This window comes from Procambarus clarkii, chromosome 10, assembly GCF_040958095.1.
Source record: "Procambarus clarkii isolate CNS0578487 chromosome 10, FALCON_Pclarkii_2.0, whole genome shotgun sequence".
NCBI lineage: Eukaryota > Metazoa > Arthropoda > Malacostraca > Decapoda > Cambaridae > Procambarus > Procambarus clarkii.
Genome location: NC_091159.1, coordinates 38,145,849 through 38,170,159, shown reverse-complemented (window position 1 = coordinate 38,170,159; position 24,311 = coordinate 38,145,849). Strand labels below are relative to the sequence as shown.

Sequence of the window (24,311 nt, the reverse complement as noted above, 5' to 3'; positions counted from 1 at the left end):
TGTCGCTCCTCTAATATGTTCCAGTTTCCAGAACAACCTCTCATGTGGAACTTTGTTGAAAGCTTTTTTTTTTTTTAGGTCCAGATAAATGCAGTTAACTCCACCTTCTCTTTCCTGTACAATTGCTGTGGCTTTCCATAGAAGCTAAGTAAATTCGTTACACAAGATCCTTTAAATCGAAAACCTTACTCTGTCTGTTACTACAGAATATCTTTTTTCCCCAGGTATTCTACCCATTTGCTTTTAATTATTTTTTCCAATATTTGAACTACTACACTTGTCAATGATACTGGTCTACAATTAAGAGGGTCTTTCCTGCTGTCACTTTTATAGATTGGAACTATGTTAACCTTCTTCCATATATCTGCCTGGATTCCTGTACACAACGATGACTGAAAAGTCAGTTGAAGTGGAATGCTGAGCTCGGGTGCACAATCTCTCAGAACCCAAGGTAAAACTTCATCTAGGCCAACTGCTTTGTTCCTAACTTAGCTCCTTCAGCAAGTTTTCCCACTTTGTGTCTTGATGCCTCTATGTTGTGTCTGGTGCTCTGACAATTTCATTTTTCACAAACACATTTTGGAACTGTTCATTTAATGTTTCACACATTTCCTTTTCATGTCCCATTTTTAACCTCTGAATTTTAGCCTTTACCTGCACTTTGCTTTTAATGAATTTATTTAATAGTTCTGGTTCTGTTTTACATTTGTCCACTATTCCTTTATCGAGAATGCTCTCTGCCTCTCTCCTCACTGCCGTGTAGTTGTTTATACCTTCTTTGTATTACTGGTATGTTCGAAGATTTGACCTCTTCCTATATTTATTATATTTTGTGTCTTTTGGTCTCTGGCCCTCTTGCAATTTCTACTGAACCAGTCCTGTTTTCTAGTTCTGCATCTCTGTTTTGGTATAAATTTGTTTGTGCCTTTATCATATATTTTCACAAAACTCGACATACCTCTCATTTACTTCCTTGCATAAGAAAGTGTTGTACCTGGATGGGGTTTTGGGATTTCTTCTACTCCCCTTCTCCCTACTCCTACTCCTGCCTTGTGAGAGCTTGGTCCAACAGACTGTTGCTTGGAGCGGCCCACAGGCCCACATATCCACTACAGCCCAGTTGGTCCAGCACATCTTGCAGAAAATTATCCAGCTTCTTCTAGAAGACTTCTAATTACAGTGGGTGTGTGTGAGTGTAATTGCCTAAGTAATTACCTAAGTGTAGTTACAGGATGAGAGCTATGCTCGTGGTGTCCTGTCTTCCCAGCACTCTTTGACATATAAGGCAGTGAATCTACTGACAGTTTTGGCCTCCACAACTTCCTCGCTTAACTTGTTTTAACCGTCTTCCACTCCGATTGCAAAATAAAACTTTTGAACATTTTAGTCAGCACCTTTGTTTCCTTCTTAACTTGAGGTTATCTTCAGATAGTTTTGGGGCATCCCCATGGCCCAGTCCTTGACCAGGCCTCCTTTTTGTTATACACCCCCAGGAAGCAGCTTGTAGCAGCTGTCTAACTCCCAGGTACCTATTTACTACTAGATAACAGGGGCATCAGAGTGAAAGAAACTCTGCCCATTTGTTTCCGCCTCCACCGGGGATTGAACCCAGAACCTCAGGACTACGAATCCAAATTTTTATATCACATATCATAAAGGTTATCAAGGAAGAAACATTATTAGAAAATAAATTACATTAATTTAAATAATATCTTGCACTGCCAAAGCATAGCTAGGCTTCAGTTCTCTTGTATTTGGAAGAAAAAAATTAGTTTTGGAATCCCATTAATATCACGTATCCTTGGTAGAATTGATGAGCATTTAAAGTATATCAGATGGCATGATTAAATAATCATGGCATAATTTAGAGATACAAATTATTGGATATATATATTGTACAATCTATTGGATATATATAGTACGGAGATTCTATCAAATATTTAATATCCTTACTTTAAAATTATTAATGAATCTGATTAATGCACATGCCAAAAATATAATACTGTAATACAAATCTAAATTTTTGTGGTTCTTCTTTCATTACAAAAAAATACTATACCAGCTATTTTCCTTTATATTGCTCTACCAGGTAAATTGTGACAAAAACTTGGCATAACGCAGCCCACACACAGATGATGACGATCCAAGCAGAGTGCTGGAGTGGTGCAGAAAAAGGGTTCTTCACTCCCATACCAATGTGCCGTAGAGTCATCTTACGGGCATAGTAAACTAGAGTGGCTGGTACGACATACTGCAAGAAGATATTGGCTTTAAATATACATGAAAAGTGTTATTTTGGGCAGATTTTCTCGGCTACTCCTACGGTAAGTTCCTGCTGTTATGCTGGACAACGAATCGTGCCGTCAGCCAGAATGACACTTCAGCACACAAGCATCACAGTAAACTTTCCAAACATTTCTGAAGAGTCATAATGGTACACTACTTGAGAGCCCTAGAGATCAACTAACTAAATTCAGCAATAAAAGGCTTAAAATCTCATTCAATGCCTTTACAAGTCTTCTTTGGTATCTCTGAGATCATGAAATACTTTTAACAACTGGTTGGCTCATTTGACTGCCTATCCATTCCACTACCAGGTGGCAGCAGCTTAGTCACAAAACAATCCACCTCACTGAAACCTGTCAAAGTATTCCTGATAGAAAGAATTTGCAAATACCAAATGAAAGTACCATGGTCAACAGAGAGGCCGTCTGCTAAGAAAGGCACTTTTTGTATATTAATATACACTGAAAATTATTTAGTGCAATGAGGTGACCTGAACCAGCTTTCTAGTGAATCCTACACACCTACATTATTTAATCATTCAATCTATCATTCATTTATTTATTATTCTACAATCATTCATTTATTTATCATTCTACAATCATTCATTATTTAAAGACTGTGTTACCTTTAAGAAACATTTTTTCATTATCTAAATGAAAAATGCTCCTAGAAATTTGAAAGAAAAGTTAAACTTTAATTCACATATGAGCCATTTGCAATGAGTGAATGACAACAACACCAGAGCCCTGTGATAATGCACCACTGCCGGGTGTGCCGCCCTGGTGGCCTGATTCGGCAACACAAAACATCACATCCAGTAACACAAGTTTCATATCCTGTATAGCATTCTCTTGCTCAAAATATACAGTATACAGCTGATCTTATAGGTAAGAGTTGGAGTACAAAATCCACTTTAAAACATCTTTCAATAAATGTTTGATGAAACCATACTAAAATAGTTTTTGTAAAATATTCTTGTAAAATAGGGGTGCGACCTATGCGAGGGCATCTTTTACGCCAGCAAATACGCTAAGCAGATTTGTTACACAGGATCTTCCTGTTCGAAAACCATACTGTCTGTTTGTTATTACGTCACTACTCCCCAGGTGTTCTACCTATTTGGTTTTAAAAAATATTTCTAGTGTTTTGCCTACCACACTTGTTAATGGTATGGGTCTATAAATTAGAGGTTCTTCTCAGCTACCATTTTTACAGATTGGAACTATGCTTGCCTTTTTCCTTGTCTGCTAAGATTCCTGAGCACAAGGATGTCTAGAATATGATTTGGAGTGGAAATCTCAGATCAGTTGCACATTCTCGCAGCACCCAAGGTGAACCTCCATTAGGTCCAACCCGCCAAACCCATGACGAAACTACGACGTTGCTACAATGTTCCCACAAGGTTTAACACCTTCTAACAATTGTAACAACCAATATAGCAAGCTGTAACAATGTTCTAACAAGTCACAAAAACGTTATAACGAGATGTAACAACTTTACTACAAGTTGTAACAAGGGAATCATAGGGACCGTTACGTTGTGTGTTTGCAGGGAATTGCTTTATTTCTCCCTTCCCCAGAGTAATTTTTCCACTTCGTCTTGAGATACAACTATGTATTCTAAGATGTACTCTGGAATTGGCATTGGGTCCAGCTCTCTGAAATCCTCATTTTGTACAACACACATTTAGAACTGTTCATTTAGTATTCCACACATTTCTACATTCCCAGTAATCCTGTTCCCCATTCTCAATCTCTGGATTTTATCCTTTACATGTAGTTTGCTTCTAATAAATTTATAGAAAAGGCCTGGATCTGTTTTACATTTGTCTGCTATCCCTTTCTCAAAGTTCTTTTCTGCCTCTCTCCTCACTGCTGTGTATTTGTTTCTTGATTGCTTGTAGTGCTGGTATGTTTGAGTTAGACTTCTTCCTATATTAAACCCATTTTCTTGTTTTTTCCTCACTGGCCCTCTCACAATTTGTGTTGAACCAATCCTGTTTTCTGGTTCTGTATCTCTATTTTGATATGAATGTTTGTGTGCCTTCATCATATATTTCACAAAAATTTGACATACATCTCATTACTTCCTTGCCTAGCAACAAGTCTGTTCAATTAAATTTATTCATGAATTTTCCAAGTTCCTTATAGTGTCCTCTCTTGAAATAGAGTTTATCAACTGTTTCAATGTCCCCATTCTCTTCAAGATCATATCGCCAAACATATTAAATTTCCAACAGGATATGATCAAGCTTTCCAAAGGGAGAAAGGTACTGGATGTCAAATATCTCTTCTTCTTTCCTGGTGAATATTAACAGCATTGACTGAACATCCCCTTCCCACATTCTTGTGGCCTGCTTGACGTGTCGATATATAAATGTCTCCAGAATGAGGTTTACAAATCTGCCTGTCCAAATGTCCCCTGTTCTTGCTTCATAAGCCTCCCAGCTTTCAAGCCTGCATAAGGGCGGTGTTTCCACCCTTATGCCACTCATTTACAACACACATATATAAATATTATATAAAATAGGGAAATATAGGGAGCCACCAGGACAAGATCAGAAAGCTTGGAGAACAAGAATTCTCAGTGAGCTGGATGATGTTCTGTCGCAATTACTCCACTCAAGTAACATGATGCAGTACAACTAGCTTGTGTAGTTATTACATGAACAAAAAAATGTAAATTCTTTACTCACCTGTATAAATGATCCTGCATAGGCACCAGTAATGCCAACTAAGATCTCCACATCAGTTGTAACGAGACCCACTAGTGTTGGAGGAATTATGGCTAGAAGAGGGAAAAGGCAGCGTGTGGTAAAGAAGGAGTACCGACGACTTTCGCGTAGACAAAGTCCCTTTAAATTATTACGCAGTGTAATTGCAATGATGGGGAAATTTGTGCTTAATGTGAAGACTGGGAACATCAGAAGAAACACCTAGAAATGGAAAAGATCCATGTGTTAATATAGGGTGAAACATTATAAAGTTCATTAGTGTTGTCATAATCATCTATCTAATAAAGATCCATTGGCAGTATTATTGCATACTGTGTGAAACACTGTAAAATACATTAATATTTCACTCTCCATGTATTCAAAAGCAATTTCAAAGTTAGAAAGGATAGCATAGGCACCTCAGACAATAATCTTTATGTGGTTCTCTGGTGACAGTTTAATATCCAGAAACATTCATCAGTGCAAGTGTCAGGAGTACAGTATTTTTGGGTTTTTTAAGTGATTTTGGCAGTTGTGTAGCCTGTATGGATGTGGGGATGGCAAAATTTGTTGGGAGTAGACACATTCCAATGAAGCACATTCACAGGTGATGATAATTAGATCATGTTCGCCCTGTGGTATGCACTTTTCAAAGGTCTTTAGTAACCATCACATTGCAGCCAGCCAGATAGCTAGCCAGCCAGCCAAGTAGTCAACCAGTTAGCAAAGCAGTCAGCCATCCAGACAAATAGCCAGCCAGCCATTTAGCCAAGTAACTAACTAGTCAGACAGCGAAGTAGCCAACCTGCCAGACAGCCAGAGAGCAAAGTTGCCAGCCAAGCAGGCAGTCAGCTAGGCACATTCTAGTCCCAGGTACTTAGCAACTTGGATAACCAGAGACTAGCATGTTAGGATGTTGGAGATTGGCACCAAGTTTCTGAATATTCAGTGGGTCATTCCTAGGGAATCACAAAATATTCAGAGTGTAAGGAAGGGACTTTGCAGGGAAAACTACCTTTCAAATTTCCTACTAGTGCACTCAGCAGCACATGTGCAGAGTTAGTCTATAATCATAGTAAGAGAACAACATTCTCTAAAAAAGATCTCTAAATCTTTTTAGAGATCTTTTAGTAATTGTTTACATCTCTAAAAAAGATGTAAACAATTACTAAATATTGTTAAAAGAAACCATTCCAAGTACATTCTGTGATTGGAAAAGCATGTTTAAAAATACAAGTGTTAAATATGGAAAACCAGCTTTAAATGAGTAAATGGAAAAGAAATAGATAGGGAACCTCAAAAACATTGAACCCCCAAGGACAGAGGGGCGAGTATAAACAGAGGATATGCTCGTTCACTTCTCCAAGCAGCAGTGGCGGTTGGAGGTTCATCCCTCACTTGTTAGTTAGGTCAAGTCTGATGCTCGCCCACGTGGTAACTAGTGCAAGACCTTTATGGTACTTGTGGTGCTATTTTATACAAGAGTAGGATTAGGATTTTCATTTACATGTCCACAGTGACGTCTGGTAAATGTTTGTGTGATTTGTCCATCCTGTGGTGTGAACCATTTTGGTCTTACTAGTTGGCCTGGGCCATGTGTTGTGTTAGAAGTTGTTAGCGACACTATCAAAGTCCCCAATGGATAGGAAAGATAACTGTGCAATAGAACTGGAGAGTACACTTTTCCAGTGTACCAGTGTATGTGGTGACCAAGTGGAGTGTGGTGGATATATATATTTGATTGTTAGGAAAGTCAAAGTTTTGGGACCTAGTAATATCTGTCTTGTTTCAATTGTGTGTACAAATTACAACCACATTCTTGATATATATCTTGCGCCTTTAAGTTTAAGACTATAACAATAAATCACTGAATGAACCCTGAGTTATTAATTGCCAAAACCTTTCCCCCAAGATTGAGGTCTCTAGCTTGTTGTATGGAGTATAACCTCTGTATAAGGTATGACCTGGAGCCACCGGGTATAACACCGAGTCTTACTGTCCCTGGCTGTCATTATAGTCACCCCTCTCTTCATTTATTAAGTAAGGACGAGTAAAGTCAATAAGGACCTTGTTATAATTCAGATAATAAGGACGAGAAGAAGCTCGTGCCCTTACAAGATTGGATATTGATATGCAACTAACATGGTGCATTTTGCATGAGACGATGGCATTTTTATTTCATTTAAAAAGAGTGAACTAGATATAGGGTCAATTGTGTGTACTGTATCTGTTTTATGACAGCTTTTATTATCCACAATGAACTTTAGTATCTGTTTTCCCAGAGTGTTATCCTACAATTAACGGATCATACATTGACCTGAAAATAAAAGAAATAAAATTACAAAATAAACACACTCTTAATTTGACATTCAATACAATTACTTTTAATTATGTAAATACAATTCATCACCCCATTCCCATTTCTTTTGACAAGGATCACAGATGGGGAATGTTTGACAAACTGCACACTTCCTGCCCTTGTTGATGCCACTAGACCGATAATGGTCTTCAGGTATATTGAGACACATTTTACTTGCATTTATGTGTGGGGTATATATATGCTAATGTGCCTGAACAGCCAGTCACATATATCACATGTTCAACACCAGTATGTGTGTTGATGGCTTGAAAAACATTGTTACTGTTCTTTAACTGATGATGTACATGACACCAGTACAGTAGAATGAAGAAATTTAATGTAGACTACAAACTGGAAGAGGTGTATTACCTGGAGTGCATACACTATGAGAGAGGAACATCACCTGGAGTACATACACTGAGAGGAACATTACCTGGAGTGCATACACTATGAGAGAGGAACATCACCTGGAGTACATACACTGAGAGGAACATTACCTGGAGTGCATACACTATGAGAGAGGAACATTACCTGGAGTGCATACACTGAGAGGAACATTACGTGGAGTGCATACACTGAGAGGAACATTACCTGGAGTACATACACTATGAGAGAGGAATATTACCTGAAGTGCATACACTATGAGAGAGGAACATTACCTGGAGTGCATACACTATGAAAGAGGAATATTACCTGAAGTGCATACACTATGAGAGAGGAACATTACCTGGAGTGCATACACTGAGAGGAACATTACCTGGAGTGCATACACTATGAGAGAGGAATATTACCTGAAGTGCATACACTATGAGAGAGGAACATTACCTGGAGTGCATACACTGAGAGGAACATTACCTGGAGTGCATACACTATGAGAGAGGAACATTACCTGGAGTGCATACACTCTGAGAGAGGAACATTACCTGGAGTGCATACACTATGAGAGAGGAACATTACCTGGAGTGCATACACTATGAGAGAGGAACATTACCTGGAGTGCATACACTATGAGAGAGGAACATTACCTGGAGTACATACACTCTGAGTGAGGAACATTACCTGGAGTGCATACACTATGAGAGAGGAACATTACCTGGAGTACATACACTCTGAGTGAGGAACATTACCTGGAGTGCATACACTCTGAGAGAGGAACATTACCTGGAGTGCATACACTATGAGAGAGGAACATTACCTGGAGTGCATACACTATGAGAGAGGAACATTACCTGGAGTGCATACACTATGAGAGAGGAACATTACCTGGAGTGCATACACTATGAGAGAGGAACATTACCTGGAGTACATACACTCTGAGTGAGGAACATTACCTGGAGTGCATACACTCTGAGAGAGGAACATTACCTGGAGTACATACACTATGAGAGGAACATTACCTGGAGTGCATACACTGAGAGAGGAACATTACCTGGAGTACATACACTCTGAGAGAGGAACATTACCTGGAGTGCATACACTATGAGAGAGGAACATTACCTGGAGTGCATACACTATGAGAGAGGAACATTACCTGGAGTGCATACACTATGAGAGAGGAACATTACCTGGAGTGCATACACTATGAGAGAGGAACATTACCTGGAGTACATACACTATGAGAGGAACATTACCTGGAGTGCATACACTGAGAGAGGAACATTACCTGGAGTACATACACTCTGAGAGAGGAACATTACCTGGAGTACATACACTATGAGAGGAACATTACCTGGAGTGCATACACTGAGAGAGGAACATTACCTGGAGTACATACACTCTGAGAGAGGAACATTACCTGGAGTGCATACACTATGAGAGAGGAACATTACCTGGAGTGCATGCACTATGAGAGAGGAACATTACCTGGAGTGCATACACTATGAGAGAGGAACATTACCTGGAGTGCATGCACTATGAGAGAGGAACATTACCTGGAGTGCATACACTATGAGAGAGGAACATTACCTGGAGTGTATACACTATGAGAGAGGAACATTACCTGGAGTGCATACACTATGAGAGAGGAACATTACCTGGAGTGCATACACTATGAGAGAGGAACATTACCTGGAGTGCATACACTATGAGAGAGGAACATTACCTGGAGTGCATACACTATGAGAGAGGAACATTACCTGGAGTGCATACACTATGAGAGAGGAACATTACCTGGAGTGCATACACTATGAGAGAGGAACATTACCTGGAGTGCATACACTATGAGAGAGGAACATTACCTGGAGTGCATACACTCTGAGAGAGGAACATTACCTGGAGTGCATACACTCTGAGTGAGGAACATTACCTGGAGTGCATACACTCTGAGAGAGGAACATTACCTGGAGTGCATACACTATGAGAGAGGAACATTACCTGGAGTGCATACACTCTGAGAGAGGAACATTACCTGGAGTGCATACACTATGAGAGAGGTATCACTAGTCTTGCATCTATCTGGCTGGAAGTTGAGTGTGTAGAGGTCATTGAGGCGAACAAAGGCAAACACCCCCGTGAAGGCCAGGAGATAGTAAAACATCAAGATGAGCAGGTAGTCAGCACCAAGTAACTGTAAGATTAATGTCACCATCAGAATTAAGACGTGGGAACTTTTTAAGAGAAATATTAAACAACTTTCCATACACTGACAAGTTTCAAAAACTTCAACACAGTACTAATAGCTTTAGTAATAAAGTGGCATGAATATGTCGCTCTTAAGAGTCTGATGACTTGATAACTGCACTGTTTAAGGATATATACTACTAAGGACCTCATAACAAACATGTGTTCAGAAAAATGACTTTCTATTTACTCATTTAAACACAGCATATAATGTTGGGGACTTGTAACGAATTGGTGAATGGAAAGAGAGAGAGAGAGAAAGAGAGAGAGACACATGAACAACATAGAAGGAGGGAGAGTGGAGGAGGGAGGTCTGTAAAAGGAAAAGTGTAGAGAAGTGATAGAAGATGAGATGACAGGCCTTAGAAAGACAGAAGGGGTAGAGGAAAATGAGTATAAGGAGTAGACAAAGTTTTAGAGCAGACAGAGGAAAATAGTAGATAGATAAATAGAGGTAGAGCTGCCACTATCCATTCAGAAGTTTACAAGACAAGGAATGGAATTCTCCTCTGTTCACAGTTATTATAAGCAATGTTAATAAGTGAGAAACTGCAACCATGTAAAGCTTACAATTATCAAATCTGCATCTTTAGTAATCTTCAGAGTGCTCTCCACTCTAGCTTTCACTTTGCATAAGGGAAGAATTAAATCCAAGATCTTAGGAGATCAGATGTAAAGATAAAAAAAAATGACTCCAAAAGGAAAGCATGTAATTCTATCACAAAATAAAAGCACGAGACCTTCGAGCAGCTTAAGGAAGGTTAAATTGAAGTAAAGATAACAGAGGAGACTGGTGTATGTGTTCTAGTACAATACTTCACATTGATGGTTTACAGTCTCTCCACACATGAGCTGCTTCAACAACTACAATTCCCATATACAAAGATAATTCCTAAACCCATTACCAAAGATAGTCAACATTTTGTATTCCAGCCTCTTCTCACATATTTGATTAAATTATCTTAGGATTTCCTGCAGCTCTGTCACTGAGTTAATAATCAAATTCATTATGCATCTGCATCATCATCAGCATCATTATTTATCTTTTTGATCTTTTCCTCTATTGAACTCCATGATCTCTCACCATGAAGGAAATAAACAACCATGATGAAACCATGTCTTTCTCCAACTTTCACCCAAACTTATTCAGTTACATCTATGACATCACTTCCATTATTTTCTAGGCCCTTAATGCAACAAAGAATCTCCACTGTATTGAAACTTTGCTACTTTTTGCAATATTATGAAAAATTATAATGTTTTATTATTGCAAATGATAGAATACACTTTCATGAACATTTTGATAACAAAATCACTTGGAAAAGTAACTTAATAAAAATGCTTTAAGTTTTTTACCCCCTCCCCTTCAATATTCCAGTCCAGCAAATACAGTCTCTCACCCCACTGGAGGTCCTCCGATATTTTTCACTACAACCAATAACATTATTACAGTATTTCCAAAATGAAACCATTTGCTTCATGTGGACTCCTGGCAAATCAAGTTGTGTCCAAGCATGGTTCCCCTGTACTCTATCTTATCAATAATATTTCCACCAATTCTTTACACTGATATGAAAGAAGCATATACTGTAATGTAATTATTTTTTTATGCTGAATAAACAGTAGGCACAGTATTAGGAACCTTCTAATAATTCAGATAATGTTTTGCCTATTGCAGAAATGACTTATAATTTTCAGATTAATATAGAAAATTACCTTTATGATTGATCTTTTTTCATTCACAGGAGTAATTAGTGCAGGTAAAGAATGATGACACATAAAACTGTACACACACACTCCAAATAACTGTGGCAATTTGGTGACATCAGCTGGTGGAGGATGTCCATCACCTTTTTCCTCAGCTAATAACACAATGGCCCATGCAATCATAATTCCCATTGCTGGAAAATAAAGGATATATAATTAGAATATTATACTGTGAATGAATTTAGAGTGGTTGGTAATATTAGTTTTCAAAAGTAAGCTTTGGCATAGTGTGCCGACTTCTACTGCCTGTCACCCAACGGTTCAACAGCTCTGCATCCCTTACAATGAAGAAGGAAATAACTGGGATGTGACTCTTTTTAACTATCCTCTTGCCAGTGAATGACTCCTCATCTGGTGAAAGTGGGAAAATAAAAAATGGTAATGGAGGGTGATGAAGGGAAAGGTGGAAGTGGGGGTGGTGGAGGGGAAGGAGAAGGAAGAGAAGGATGGTGGAGTGGGTTGCCAAGGCTGCCATCTTGTGGTGGGATGTGTAACTAATGGTTGCAACATGCTAATGACTGTGTACATACCTATCAGGGTTGCCAATTTTTTCTTCATGCAGTTGCTTACTTTGGGGTGCTGTATCATTCTGGTGCTTTTCCTCTTAGCTTGGATTGATTTAGTGTCCCCAAACTACTGTGCCTTTATTGAATGAACTAGATTTTGCTTCTGGTCCAGTGGGTGCTCGTTACTCACAGGGGCCTGGTGAGGTGCGTGAGGCTTGGAGCCACTGAGGGGAGCCCTCCCAGAAATAACCTGAAGTATAAATCCTCTAAGAAAGGTAACACCCAAAATTAGGAAAAAAGATAAAGTCCAGAACCACATCCAGAGACCACAATAGCTATAACAGAGTATGAAACAAACAAGTATGAAATTCTGAAAAAGGCTCAACCCAAGCAAAAAGAACAGAGAAGACAAACTGATGTCAAACTAAGCAACAATGGATCTGAAAAGCACGACTGGTAGGAACCAACAGTATTACTGGTAATCATATGGCTTCACTTAACAAATAGCCAGGACATAAGGACCACCACAGACACCAACAATTGCACAGAATACCAGGAAGTGCTGCAACAAACATTTTGCTACAACATACAGGCAGCACAAGGAAGCCTGAAGATGATACATATGGATCTGCCACCTGTTTCCCATATAGGTCATGGTAAAGCTGCTCCAAGAACTTCAAATCTAAAGGGGTCCCGGTAGCACAGTCAGGGTCGTTCTTGACTTGCAATCGAGAATTCTGGGTTCGAATCCCGGGCGGGACAGAAATGGATGGGCACGTTTCCTATCGCCCTAATGCCTCTTTTCACCTAGCAGTAAGTAGGTACTTAGGAGTTAGTTAGCTTGTTGTGGGGTTGCATCTTGGGAGGGTGGGGAAAATGGGGGGGGGGCCTCGATATATGCCTAACATGTATGAACACTGGCTGCCTGTCCCCCAATACTATGAGTTATTATTAATTATTAAATGCAAAGATTGACAGATACAAAGTCCTTATGCAGAAATAGACATAATCTGTGGATGGAACTGAGGTTGAAATGGCCACACAAGACCTAGCAAGTCAACATTTATCACAAAACTCCAATCCAACAGGATAGGAGCATCATCAGGATTGGTTGAAACAAGTAAATCACATCCCATCAGATTCAGTCCAAATGCAGGCCATACAAAGCAAATGCTTCTTGGTCTAAGAACACAGCCACATACCATATACAGAAAGCTTGTGGTTCCCTGTGGAGACAAACAGATTCATCTGGGTACATTTAAACATTGTACAAATCCTGTGAAATAAAGCCTTGTACATCTCCCAGTCTGTCCCAATCAGACAAAATTTGAGAGATTGTCTGCAAAATCATTTGACACATCTTAAATGCTCAGAGGACAGGGAAATAAATAATCGAAAGAGACACCAGAGCACGAATCTACTGCCAGAACAGGAGAAACAGGACTGACTCCTCGTTTTCTTGACTGTGGTAGTGCACCATAAGAGTACTGTATTAAACAATTCCAGAGGCAGCAAAGGGCTTCTGACTGAAGAAACCATTAGCCTTCGTCCTCACATTACCAACGTGTGTAGATGATGCACACAAAGTTGAGATGGTCCAGAAGGTACTGAAGACTCCAAGATAATATCAGCCTGCTTCCACCAACCAGACTTACATGACAGGCAAGTCAAGCCAAGGTAATCTCTCAAAGAGAAGAAAACAACAACTTGGGATCTCTTATTACCCCAAACTTTTGAAAGCTCTGCAAGGAGAAAAACTGGGTCTTGAACAGGCTGACTAGAGAGCCGTCACAGTCCATCACTCACAACATGTGGGTGGTACACGAGCAAGGGGACACAGGTGGAAACTTAGAAAAAATTAGCCACAGGGATGTTAGAAGGAAATTTTTTCATTGTCAGAGTAGTTAACAGATGGAATGCATTAGGCAGAGATGAGGTGGAGGACGTCTCCATAAACAGTTTCAAATGTAGATATGATGAAGACCAATAGGCTCAGGAATCTATACACCAGTTGAGAGGCAGGACCAAAGAGCAGAAGCTTAACCCCCACAAGCACAACTAGGTGAGCTAGATGAGTACATGGTAGCCTTTGCTAGTAGACATTACTGTACTGATGAAACCCACAACACCCAGTCATCGAGGTAGCCCAGAACAGAATCCCAGGACCCAGAGCTTCCAAGAAATGACACAGACAAACATGCAAATTTGTTTCTCTCGTCATATTGTAAAACTACAGTACAGTAGTGTATATATTTTCCAAGATATAGCAGTTAAATTTAAAATTTATGTCAAGGTAAAATTTATACAAGGAGTAAGACAAATCATTACATAAGACAGTTAAAAGCAACTTAGTGGGATTCAGTACAGTATCACATTGTAGTATGGGAGGCGAGGATGGAGGGAGGCGAGGATGGAGGGAGGCGAGGATGGAGGGAGGCGAGGATGGAGGGAGGCGAGGATGGAGGGAGGCGAGGATGGAGGGAGGCGAGGATGGAGGGAGGCGAGGATGGAGGGAGGCGAGGATGGAGGGAGGCGAGGATGGAGGGAGGCGAGGATGGAGGGAGGCGAGGATGGAGGGAGGCGAGGATGGAGGGAGGCGAGGATGGAGGGAGGCGAGGATGGAGGGAGGTGAGGATGGAGGGAGGTGAGGATGGAGGGAGGTGAGGATGGAGGGAGGTGAGGATGGAGGGAGGTGAGGATGGAGGGAGGTGAGGATGGAGGGAGGTGAGGATGGAGGGAGGTGAGGATGGAGGGAGGTGAGGATGGAGGGAGGTGAGGATGGAGGGAGGTGAGGATGGAGGGAGGTGAGGATGGAGGGAGGTGAGGATGGAGGGAGGTGAGGATGGAGGGAGGTGAGGATGGAGGGAGGTGAGGATGGAGGGAGGTCAGGATGGAGGGAGGCAGGAATGAAGTAAGATAAGTACCTAGTATGTAATCAATAAACATTAGCAAAATACTTTCAATATAATGAATTGAATAGAAGAAAGTCATATGTTAAAAATCAGGGTGAATGACAAAGTACTGAAATTTTGTGATACGTTTAAAAATGTTTGTTTGATTGACAACACAGTTTTGAGCAACTGAAGGTGAAAATAGAATAAGTTGGGGAAGGAGAAGAGGTACAATGAAAGCCTTGGTCAGGAAGAACAAGAAAGGAGGAGATGCCACTAAAACACCACATAAAACAGTGCTCAATACTTCCCAATATACATATGTTAAACACCATTGCAAGAGTAGCACTAGCAAACCAGAAGTAACAAAACAAAGATGGACACACTAAGGAGTATGTGTGGTGTCAGAAGGATAGGAATGACAGTGTAATGGAGATACATGATGATACTGGCCAAGGTTCTACAGATGTTATAAGTGTGGGAGGTATTATGATGGGACAATCATCGTACTAAACACTTTTAACCCTCTTTTCCTACAATACTCTTAACAAAATTTCACCCTATTCCAAGAAAGTAAGAAATGATAAAAACATGAGGACAAAGATAATGATGACTGCAACAATAACAATAATTAAATGTAAATACAATTGCAAGTTAGAGTAACTTTTGAAAGGAGGATGAACTAAACATTCTAAATTTCAGTTGTATTATGTTTAGAAATATTAAAGCTAAGGGGAATCTCGAGAAACATGCAATGTAACCATTATTAACACTCACCAAGCCATCTAGTTAATGTAGTAATCATCTGCATATATTTTGTTTTAGTAAGATTGAAGAATACAAAAGGGCCCATCACACCAATGAAAGCAGCCTGAAAGTAGAAAAGTGAATTTACAATTCTTAACCAAAGCATACCTAGCAAACATTATACATACAGAATGTGCAAGTTATAATGCAAAGATATTTATGTCATGCTCAAATCTTAGATCCCACTGTCCTACTTGTTCTGTATTGGTACTCCTGTCATTCATCTTTTACACAAGCTTCTCAGCAGCCTGCTGTATCATAACCCGCAGTGACAGTTGCTGTGATCACCTCTACTACTGTTACAGGTCTACCTCTCTAAGTATAACTTCTACTGCCCTTCTTCCTTCTTTTATGGGTCTTGGTAGTTAACTCTATTACACAATGTAAATGTATTATAACCATATTCATATCATTGGTATAAAAAACCAGCATTGAATGTAATGAAACGCCATTTTCTGAGCGAGACCCGGAGGCTCCCAGGAGCTATCTGGCTGATTCGGAAGCATTAGCTTTGGGCATCAGTCAATGTATCAGAGGTCCACGGTTGTTCAACGTCCTACCAGCAAGCATCAGAAATATTACAGGAACAACCATGGACATCTTCAAGAGAAAACTAGATTGTTTCCTTCAAGGCGTGCCGGACCAACCGGGCTGTGGTGGGCCTGCGAGCTGCTCCAAGCAACAGCCTGGTGGACCAAACTCTCACAAGTCAAGTCTGGCCCCGGGCCGGGCTTGGGGAGTAGAAGAACTCTCAGAACCCCATCAACCAGGTATCAACGAGGTAATGGTAAGATAATGTTCTAGGCCTACCGAGGACCATGAGCCAGAACCTGGGCCCCCCTCAGAGAGGCGCAAAGAACAATGGCCAATAAACACCTGATATATGGTTTAGAAGTACTCTATGTCTGTCATTGACTGGGTTGGGCACCCAGAAAGATAGGTGCCCCAAAACACACACCCCCTCCCATTCTGGTGAAGAATTGCTATTAAAACGCTGAACGAGTGGACGGAACTCTCCTTTAAGAAAAACGAGCAAACAAGCATGATATCTCATTACCAACGATGAGGCCAACGCAGCTGTCTGTGCAACCCTCCCCCTCCCCGGAAGGGGGAACGGGAAACCCCAAATATCCCCCGCCGGCTACCCAAGCCTGCCAGTTCTTAGGCTGGATGTCAAAATACGTGAAAAGGAACCCCCACCCGGAAGGAAGGAGGGAAGCCGGGGAGCCTCCGGGTTTCACCCAGAAAATTGCGTTTCATTGCATTCAACACTGGTTTTCTGGGGGAAGCACCTTTGGCTCCCCGGAGCTACTTACCCAAAGAGAAACAAAAAGGACTTACCCAGGTGGCGGTCGTTCCTCAAATCTCAACGCGAAGTCGAGACAACTGGCTGCAACCGCCGACCCAATGCAACACAGGCCCTACTAGGCTCAGAGACATTGACTAGGTAGCGAGCGGCCAGGACCCTGTTCGACCTCCAAAAGCCCCGTGCCCGAATGTCAGCCCAAGACATAATACCAAAAATGGCAGCAAGCACAGCAAACTTAGGAAAGTTGTGGGTGTGGGGACAAACCGCAGCTGGTTGGACTGAATAATCCTGCAGATGACCTGGAAGACCCGAACCCTGGAACAGGGAAAAAGGGAACCGGATCAATCCAAAGCCCATTCCCGGCCACCGAGGCAATGGTGCGCAAATAACGACGTAAAGCCACAACTACACACAACACATGATACACCCCCGGCCTCACCAACCAAGCATCAACTACCCACGGGGGCCCCTCTGGAAAGCAGCAGCCTCATTCTTTGCCAGAAAAGAAGGAGACGGCTGCAACCAAACAAACCTACCACTAGGACCGAAGGAGCAGAAACCCCTGCGCCGAAGGAGAGCATGAAGCTTCCTGACCCGACCATTGGAGGCCAATGCCAACAGGAAGAGAGCCTTAGACATACAATCCTGAACCGAAGGGGCCACCACAAACCAACGGGAAGAGAGAAGGAGAGCAACCGATCCAAAGACCAGGTCGGCTCAAGCAGCGCATGAGCAGGCCGGAGGTGAAACAATGCCCGAGACAGCTTACGGAACGACTACGAAGTAACATCAAAGCCGAACGCCAGCTGCAGTGGCTTCGTCAGCACTGTATGATATGAGGCGACGGTATTAAGCATAACATGACGGTCCTGAAACAACCACGAAAGAAAGGACAAGACAACCCTAAGCAAAAGAGAAGGCACACGATGGAGGGTCAGAAAGAACCAGAAGAACCACCAGGACACTACATATTGTCGCCGAGACAAAGCACGCAGGTGGGACACCATCAAAGAAGCCACCTGATCACCATACAAATGGTGATAGACCCGAGTCAGAAAGACCAGACGCGAAGACTCAAGGAGAATATCGAACCAGTTTCGTAACTGACCGGACCGATCTGCTGAAAGAGGCGGAGCCACGGGAAACTCTTCGGGTTCGGACACCAGGCAAGCAGCACCTGAAACCAAGGCTGGGCCATCCACCAAGGGGCCAGAAGGACTACTCTTCCCTGGTAAGTCTCCAAGCGAGCTAGGACCTAGAACAACAGCGGAACTGGAGGAAAAAGTAACAGGTAACCCCACCTCAACCAGTCCGGCCTGAAGGCGTCGACCCGGACTGCCTCGCAATCGGGGAAGGGCGCCACATACAACGGGAAACACCTCGGCCACACTGACGCGAAGAGGTCCATCTCCGGGAGCCCGTACGTCCGGCAGAGCCAACTGAATGAGTCAGCCATGATCGTCCATTCCGCGGACAGGGAATGAACCGAAACAGGCCGTCCGCTAGGACGTTGGACACCCCCGAACATGAACAGCCAGGAAAGCCAAACCCCAAGAACTCAGCGGACGAGTCATCCGAAGTGATCAGCCCCAAAGAACCAAGGACCGCAGAGAACCCCCTCGGCTCAGACAATGAACCACCGGGGAGCAGTCTGAATGGAGCCTGATCGTCGATCCACAAGCGACCTGAACCCCTCCAGAGCAATATTCACACCGCCACGAAATCCCACACCATGCTGTGGGCTCGACAGAAGGACAGACCCCCACTGCCCCTGGCCATAGTGAGCACTTGTCACAAAGCCCCAGCCAAGAGACGACACATCTGTGAACACATCGAGCGAGGGCTCGGGTAGACGCCAAGACACTGAACCCCAAAAAACCCGAAGAGGAATCCGACGACGCAGCAACTGACGCAAGGCTCTCGGAGGCCGAACCCAGAGATTGCGAAAGAGGCAACAGCGACGGCCCTCAAAGAAACCAAAATAGCCGGCGAAGCCAAACCCGACCCGACGGGTAGACCATCATGGCAAAGTTTAGGCTCCTACACAAACTGTGAACCTGGCACCTTCGCGTGTGTGAACATGCGAGGTGCCAGGTTCAGCAGAATGGAAGGCAACAAAAGCGGTAACCGAGATGCCCCACAAAAAACCGAGCCAGTCCCTGAACTCCGGATGAATTGGGACGTGCCAATACGCAATTTGGAGGTCCAGGGACACCATCCAAGTGCCTCATGGCTTTGAAAGAAACCAGACCTGGGACAGAGTAGTCACCCGAAAGAAGGGACTAGAGACCCAGGGGTTCAGACAGGACAAGTCCAGAATGAACCGCAGGTCCGCACAGTCCCATTTCGGGACTGGGAAGTCCACCTGAGGGACGTCGTCGTTTAGACCACACTCAAGCATACCCACTTCAAGATGACCCGACAAAGCGCAGAAAAAAAAAAAAGAGGCCTGCCCTACCAGCCAAGAACCCCTTGAAGGAGGAGGGCCACCCAACACCACCGCAGGCCATCGGAAACCACCCTAAAAGCCCACAAGTCGTGAGACTAGGCGTGAGCAAACAGTGCGAGCCTCCCCTCCACATCGCCCCATCAACAGGGTGAACCGTGAAAGGGCCGACGTCCCTTACGTGAACCCGACAGATGCACAGAGCGACACCACACGGACCAGACGAAGAAGGGATCAAAGGCGGCGCCGACCCCGAAACTGGCACCGCCAGCCTACCATGACGAGAGGAACCTTGAGCCCCAGCACGACCCCTCTGGGAAGACCCCCCAGGAATAGGGCTATAACTGGACCCCCTGAAAAGTGAACAAGCATGGGGGCCCTAGAGGAGGCCACCAAAATACCTTTAGGAGGACTAATAGTCAAACCCGACAGACCTCCTCCAAGCAAAAACAAAAAAGAAAAGAAAAACCCCACAAAAGCCCAACCACAACAGGAGGAACAGGGAACACAGCCGCCACTTCACCACCACTTACACACCACTTCCTACTACCCATGGCCAAACAAAGGCCACTAAACCCCAGTTGGCCCCAAGAGCGGGGGCAACTGCCGAGCAGCAGGAAACTACAGAGATGAAGCCCGAGAGCACCAGGGAAGGTAACCTTAGAACCCACGGGTAATACTCACAGGGCACTTAGGGAAGGCAGCCCTAAGCACATGCAGCCCTCATATGTTACAGTATATTACTCCTGGCCAACGCGTCATAAACAGCAGGAACCACAAGGGCACAAAATGCAGCAAATTCTGAGGCCAGAGTTGACATCCGCCCCAGATGGGCTTCAGTCAATGAACTAAGGTATGAGGGGTCGGTGTGTGGGTCTGGGGCTTTCCCCTACCCCTCCCGGGGGGTACGCAGACAGGCTGTACGGTGGCGGTGAATGCCAATTTCACGTTTGCTGGTTTCCTTTATTTTTTGGGGGAGTTCTATTTCTCTGTTCGGTCTTGGGTTCTTATAATTTCTAACATGTGGGGTTTGTTTTGAGATGCCTACCTTTCTGGGTGCCTAGCCCCGGACAATGGCAGACAAGGAATACCCGGAAATACAAGGGGGGTCTCCTTAAGCCATTGCTCCCTGTGCCTCTCTGAGGGGGCCAGGTTCCGGCTCTGGTCCCTGATAGACAGGATTCCACTGACTGAAGCCTCAGACTAATATAGTGAATATCAGTCCTATAGCTCCAGGGAGCTGAAGGGGGCTCCCCACAGAAAAACTAATACTTTAGGAGTTTTAAAGTATTAGGAGTTTATTAAAGTATTAGAAGTTTATTAAGTTTATTGTTTTATGTAATTTGTGTAATTCATTATAAACAAAAGTCATCACATGTCATTCAGTAATCCAACCAAAAAGCCCAGTAATTCAGATTTTTTTTTAAATTAAGAAATCAAGAACTCAAGACTTGATTTTGGCTGGATTACAAAAGATTGTGGTTACCATTGTCTGAAATAGTCAGCTCTTACACTATTGTAATTATATTGTTTGTATTAACAACTTGCATTGGCATGCAAATTAGCATAAGCCATTCACTGATCACCAAGCAGAAAAATTATCCTAATTTTTACATTACTTAAAAACTCCCAGCTTTATAACTCCTTGTACAGGTGTGTCTAAACTGTACAGCATATGAACTATTATTATAAAAACAAAAACAACTTACTGTACATATTCTGTATAAATCTAATCTTGTTAGATCCGAGTCCCTGAAACATGGATCTGCATCCATGAGTTCCATTGTGCAATTCTCAGGTACATAGTTACTGGAAAAAATTAATTGTAAAAGATAAATATTAATAGAGAATAATTTAGTTTTTTATATCTACGTTGCCAAAAAGTCAGCGATGAATGTAATGAAATGCCATTTTTGGGTAGAACCTCGGAGGCTTCCTGGAGCTATTGGACTGATTTTATCTAATATTAGTACGGGGCTTCAGTCATATGAAGTTGTCATGCCTACCGAGGACCACTAGCCAGAACATGGTCCCCTCAGAGATGCAGGGAGCTATGAAACTATGCTATGAAACTATGCTGGTAGCTATGCTACCTATGAAACTTATGTATGAAAGTATTCATGTCTGCCATCGACCGGGGTTGAGCACCCAGGAAGGCAGGTGCTTCAAAACAGACCCCTCCTGGTAGAAAAATTGCAATCTGAAAGCGAACAGAGGTTAGAAACTCCCCCAAAAGAAAAACAAGCTAACAAGCAATGCGACATCACACTGCGTGCCACTCATTCGTGCAGACCCCCCCTCCTCCCAGGTGGGGAAGAGAGGGTTTCATCCCACAGAGCCGACACCCGGACTGTCATTTTGGAGGCTGAAAACAGCAACAAAGCCCGCTAACAGGGGAAAGGAAGGGTGCCAGGGAGTGTCCTGGGCTCTACCCAGAAAATGGCATTTCATTACATTCAAAGCTGGTTTTCTGTGGGGAAGACCTGTCAGCTCCCTGGAGCTAACTACCTAAAGAGCAGAAAAAGAGGGACATGCCTGTGAGGCGGCTGCACCGCACCACTTATAATGAAGACACGACAACTGGCTGCAACCGCTGACCCAAGGCGACACAAGACCGCTGAGGGCCCTGCACATTAACAAGATATCGGGCACCCAGGACCCTGTTCTATCTCCAAAACCATACAAACCATACACCCAAGACATACTGCCAAACACAGCAGCCAAAGCTGCAAACTTACGAACATCATGAACATACTAGGCACGAGGGTAGACCGCAGTCTGGCTAGACTTAATAACCCTGCAAACGACCTGAGAGACCCAAGCCCTGGAACAGGGAACAAGAGAAAACGGGTCAACCTAAAGCGCGTCCCCGAACACAGAAGCCAAGGTGCGCAGGTAACAGTGTAAAGTCGCAATCAGACACAAAACATGATGCACCCTTGGCCTGACCACCCAAGCATCAATAACCCACGGACCCCTCTGGAAGCCCGCCGGCTCATTCTTCACCAGAAAAGGAGGAGACGGTTGCAAACAAACAAAATGTCCACCCGAATCAAAAGAGCAAAAGCCTCTGCACCGGAGGAGAGCTTGAAGCTCCCTGATCCAACCCCCAGAAGCCAAAGCTAACAAGAACTAAGCTTTCTGGAAACGGTCTTGAACCAAAGAGGCCCCACAAACTGAGGAGAAGAGAGAAAGGAGAGCACCTGGTCCAATGACCAGGACAGCTGAGGTGGTGCATGAGCAGGCTAGAAGTGGAAATAGGCACGAGAAAGCTTGCAAAATGAAGCCGAGGTGACATCCACCCCGAGCTGGAGCGGCTCCACCAGCACTGCACCATATGAAGCGATAATATTCGGCATAAGATGCCTGTCCTGAAAGAGCCAAGAAAGAAAAGTCAACATAACGCGATCCGAGACCAAGGATAACCTATGCAGTGAAAGGAAATGGCAAAAAGACCGCCAAGAGACTTCATACTGTCACCGAGAAGAAGACCACAGGTGGGACACCATTAGAGAAGCCACCTGGTCACCATATAGATGTGATACACTCACGTCAGACACTCCAGATGTGAAGCGAGCACGAGTAAAGCAAACCAGCAAGGTATGTCACTGGCCCAATCTACTGAAAGAGGCTGAGCCGCAGAAAATGCACCGGGTTTGGACGCCGAGCAAGCAGTGTCTGAAACCAAAGCTGGGCTGGCCACCATGGGGCCAGAAGGCTTCCCCGGTTGGACTTGAGCTGAACCAGAACCCGAAGCAACAGCTGAACTGGGGGGAAAAAGGTACAGGTAACCCCACCTTGACCAGTCCTGCCGAAAAGCATCTACGGTGAAGACCTCGCATTCAGGGAAGGGCACCACATACACGGGGAGATGCCTCGACAACGCCGACACGAAGAAGTCCAGGTGACAGGCCATCTGCCATGACGTTGGACACGCCCCCTGATATGGGGAGTGTCGCAACACTGCCGCAAACTCCAGCATTGTACTGTGAGCTCGACAGATGGACTGGCCGGCCCCTTGGCCAGCCTGGTGAACACTGGTCACAATGCCCCAGCCAAGAGAAGAGGTATCCGTGAACACACTGAGGCAGGGCTCCGGAAGGTGCCAAGGCACCGATCCCCGAAAAGCCTGAAGAGAAAACCGGCGATGCAGCAGCCGACCCAAGACCCCCGGGGGACGAACTCAGTGATCGGGGGAGCAGTGGAAAGGACGGCCCCCGAAAGAACCAAAAAGGAAGTCCAAGGGAAAGGCATCCAAGAAAGGGACCTGTTGGAAGGACCCAGAAGCCTCGGTGGGAGGAACCTGCTCAAATGCCTCCGTCCCCGCCTCCATGGGGTAACCCACGAAGCCACCAGAGTCTCATCCCCAGCTAAACCCTGCCCGACACCGAAACCCTCAGACATTTGGGAACCAGAAGCGAGGGGAGAGGGGGGAGGGGAAAACGGTGAACCACACCAACAAGGGGAGGATGAAGGGGAGTGAACTGAACCAAAGTCGAACCGACCAACTTCCCCAAGTACAGGTCCCTAAAACCAAAACAGGGCAGCCACGGGGCATTTGAGCTGGTGACCAACCGAGCACGCTGCAGCAACCTAAACCTAGCATGC

The 24,311-nt window shown here is 43.7% G+C and overlaps 1 protein-coding gene across 2 annotated transcripts in view; it reads right to left on the bottom strand.

Moving 5' to 3' along the window:
* Positions 1 to 705: 705 nt before the first annotated feature.
* LOC123745355 (transmembrane protein 104) overlaps positions 706 to 24,311 on the bottom strand; it is a 58,381-nt gene continuing 34,775 nt past the window's right edge. For both annotated transcript variants that reach the window (XM_045725845.2, XM_045725852.2), the window contains exons 7-12: positions 21,413 to 21,512; positions 15,919 to 16,012; positions 11,694 to 11,878; positions 9,766 to 9,924; positions 4,982 to 5,221; positions 706 to 2,251 (exon numbers count right to left, since the gene is read on the bottom strand). In XM_045725845.2, the coding sequence (XP_045581801.1) occupies positions 2,063 to 2,251; positions 4,982 to 5,221; positions 9,766 to 9,924; positions 11,694 to 11,878; positions 15,919 to 16,012; positions 21,413 to 21,512 (967 nt within the window). In that variant the 3' untranslated portion in view covers positions 706 to 2,062. The remainder of the gene's footprint in view (positions 2,252 to 4,981; positions 5,222 to 9,765; positions 9,925 to 11,693; positions 11,879 to 15,918; positions 16,013 to 21,412; positions 21,513 to 24,311) is intronic.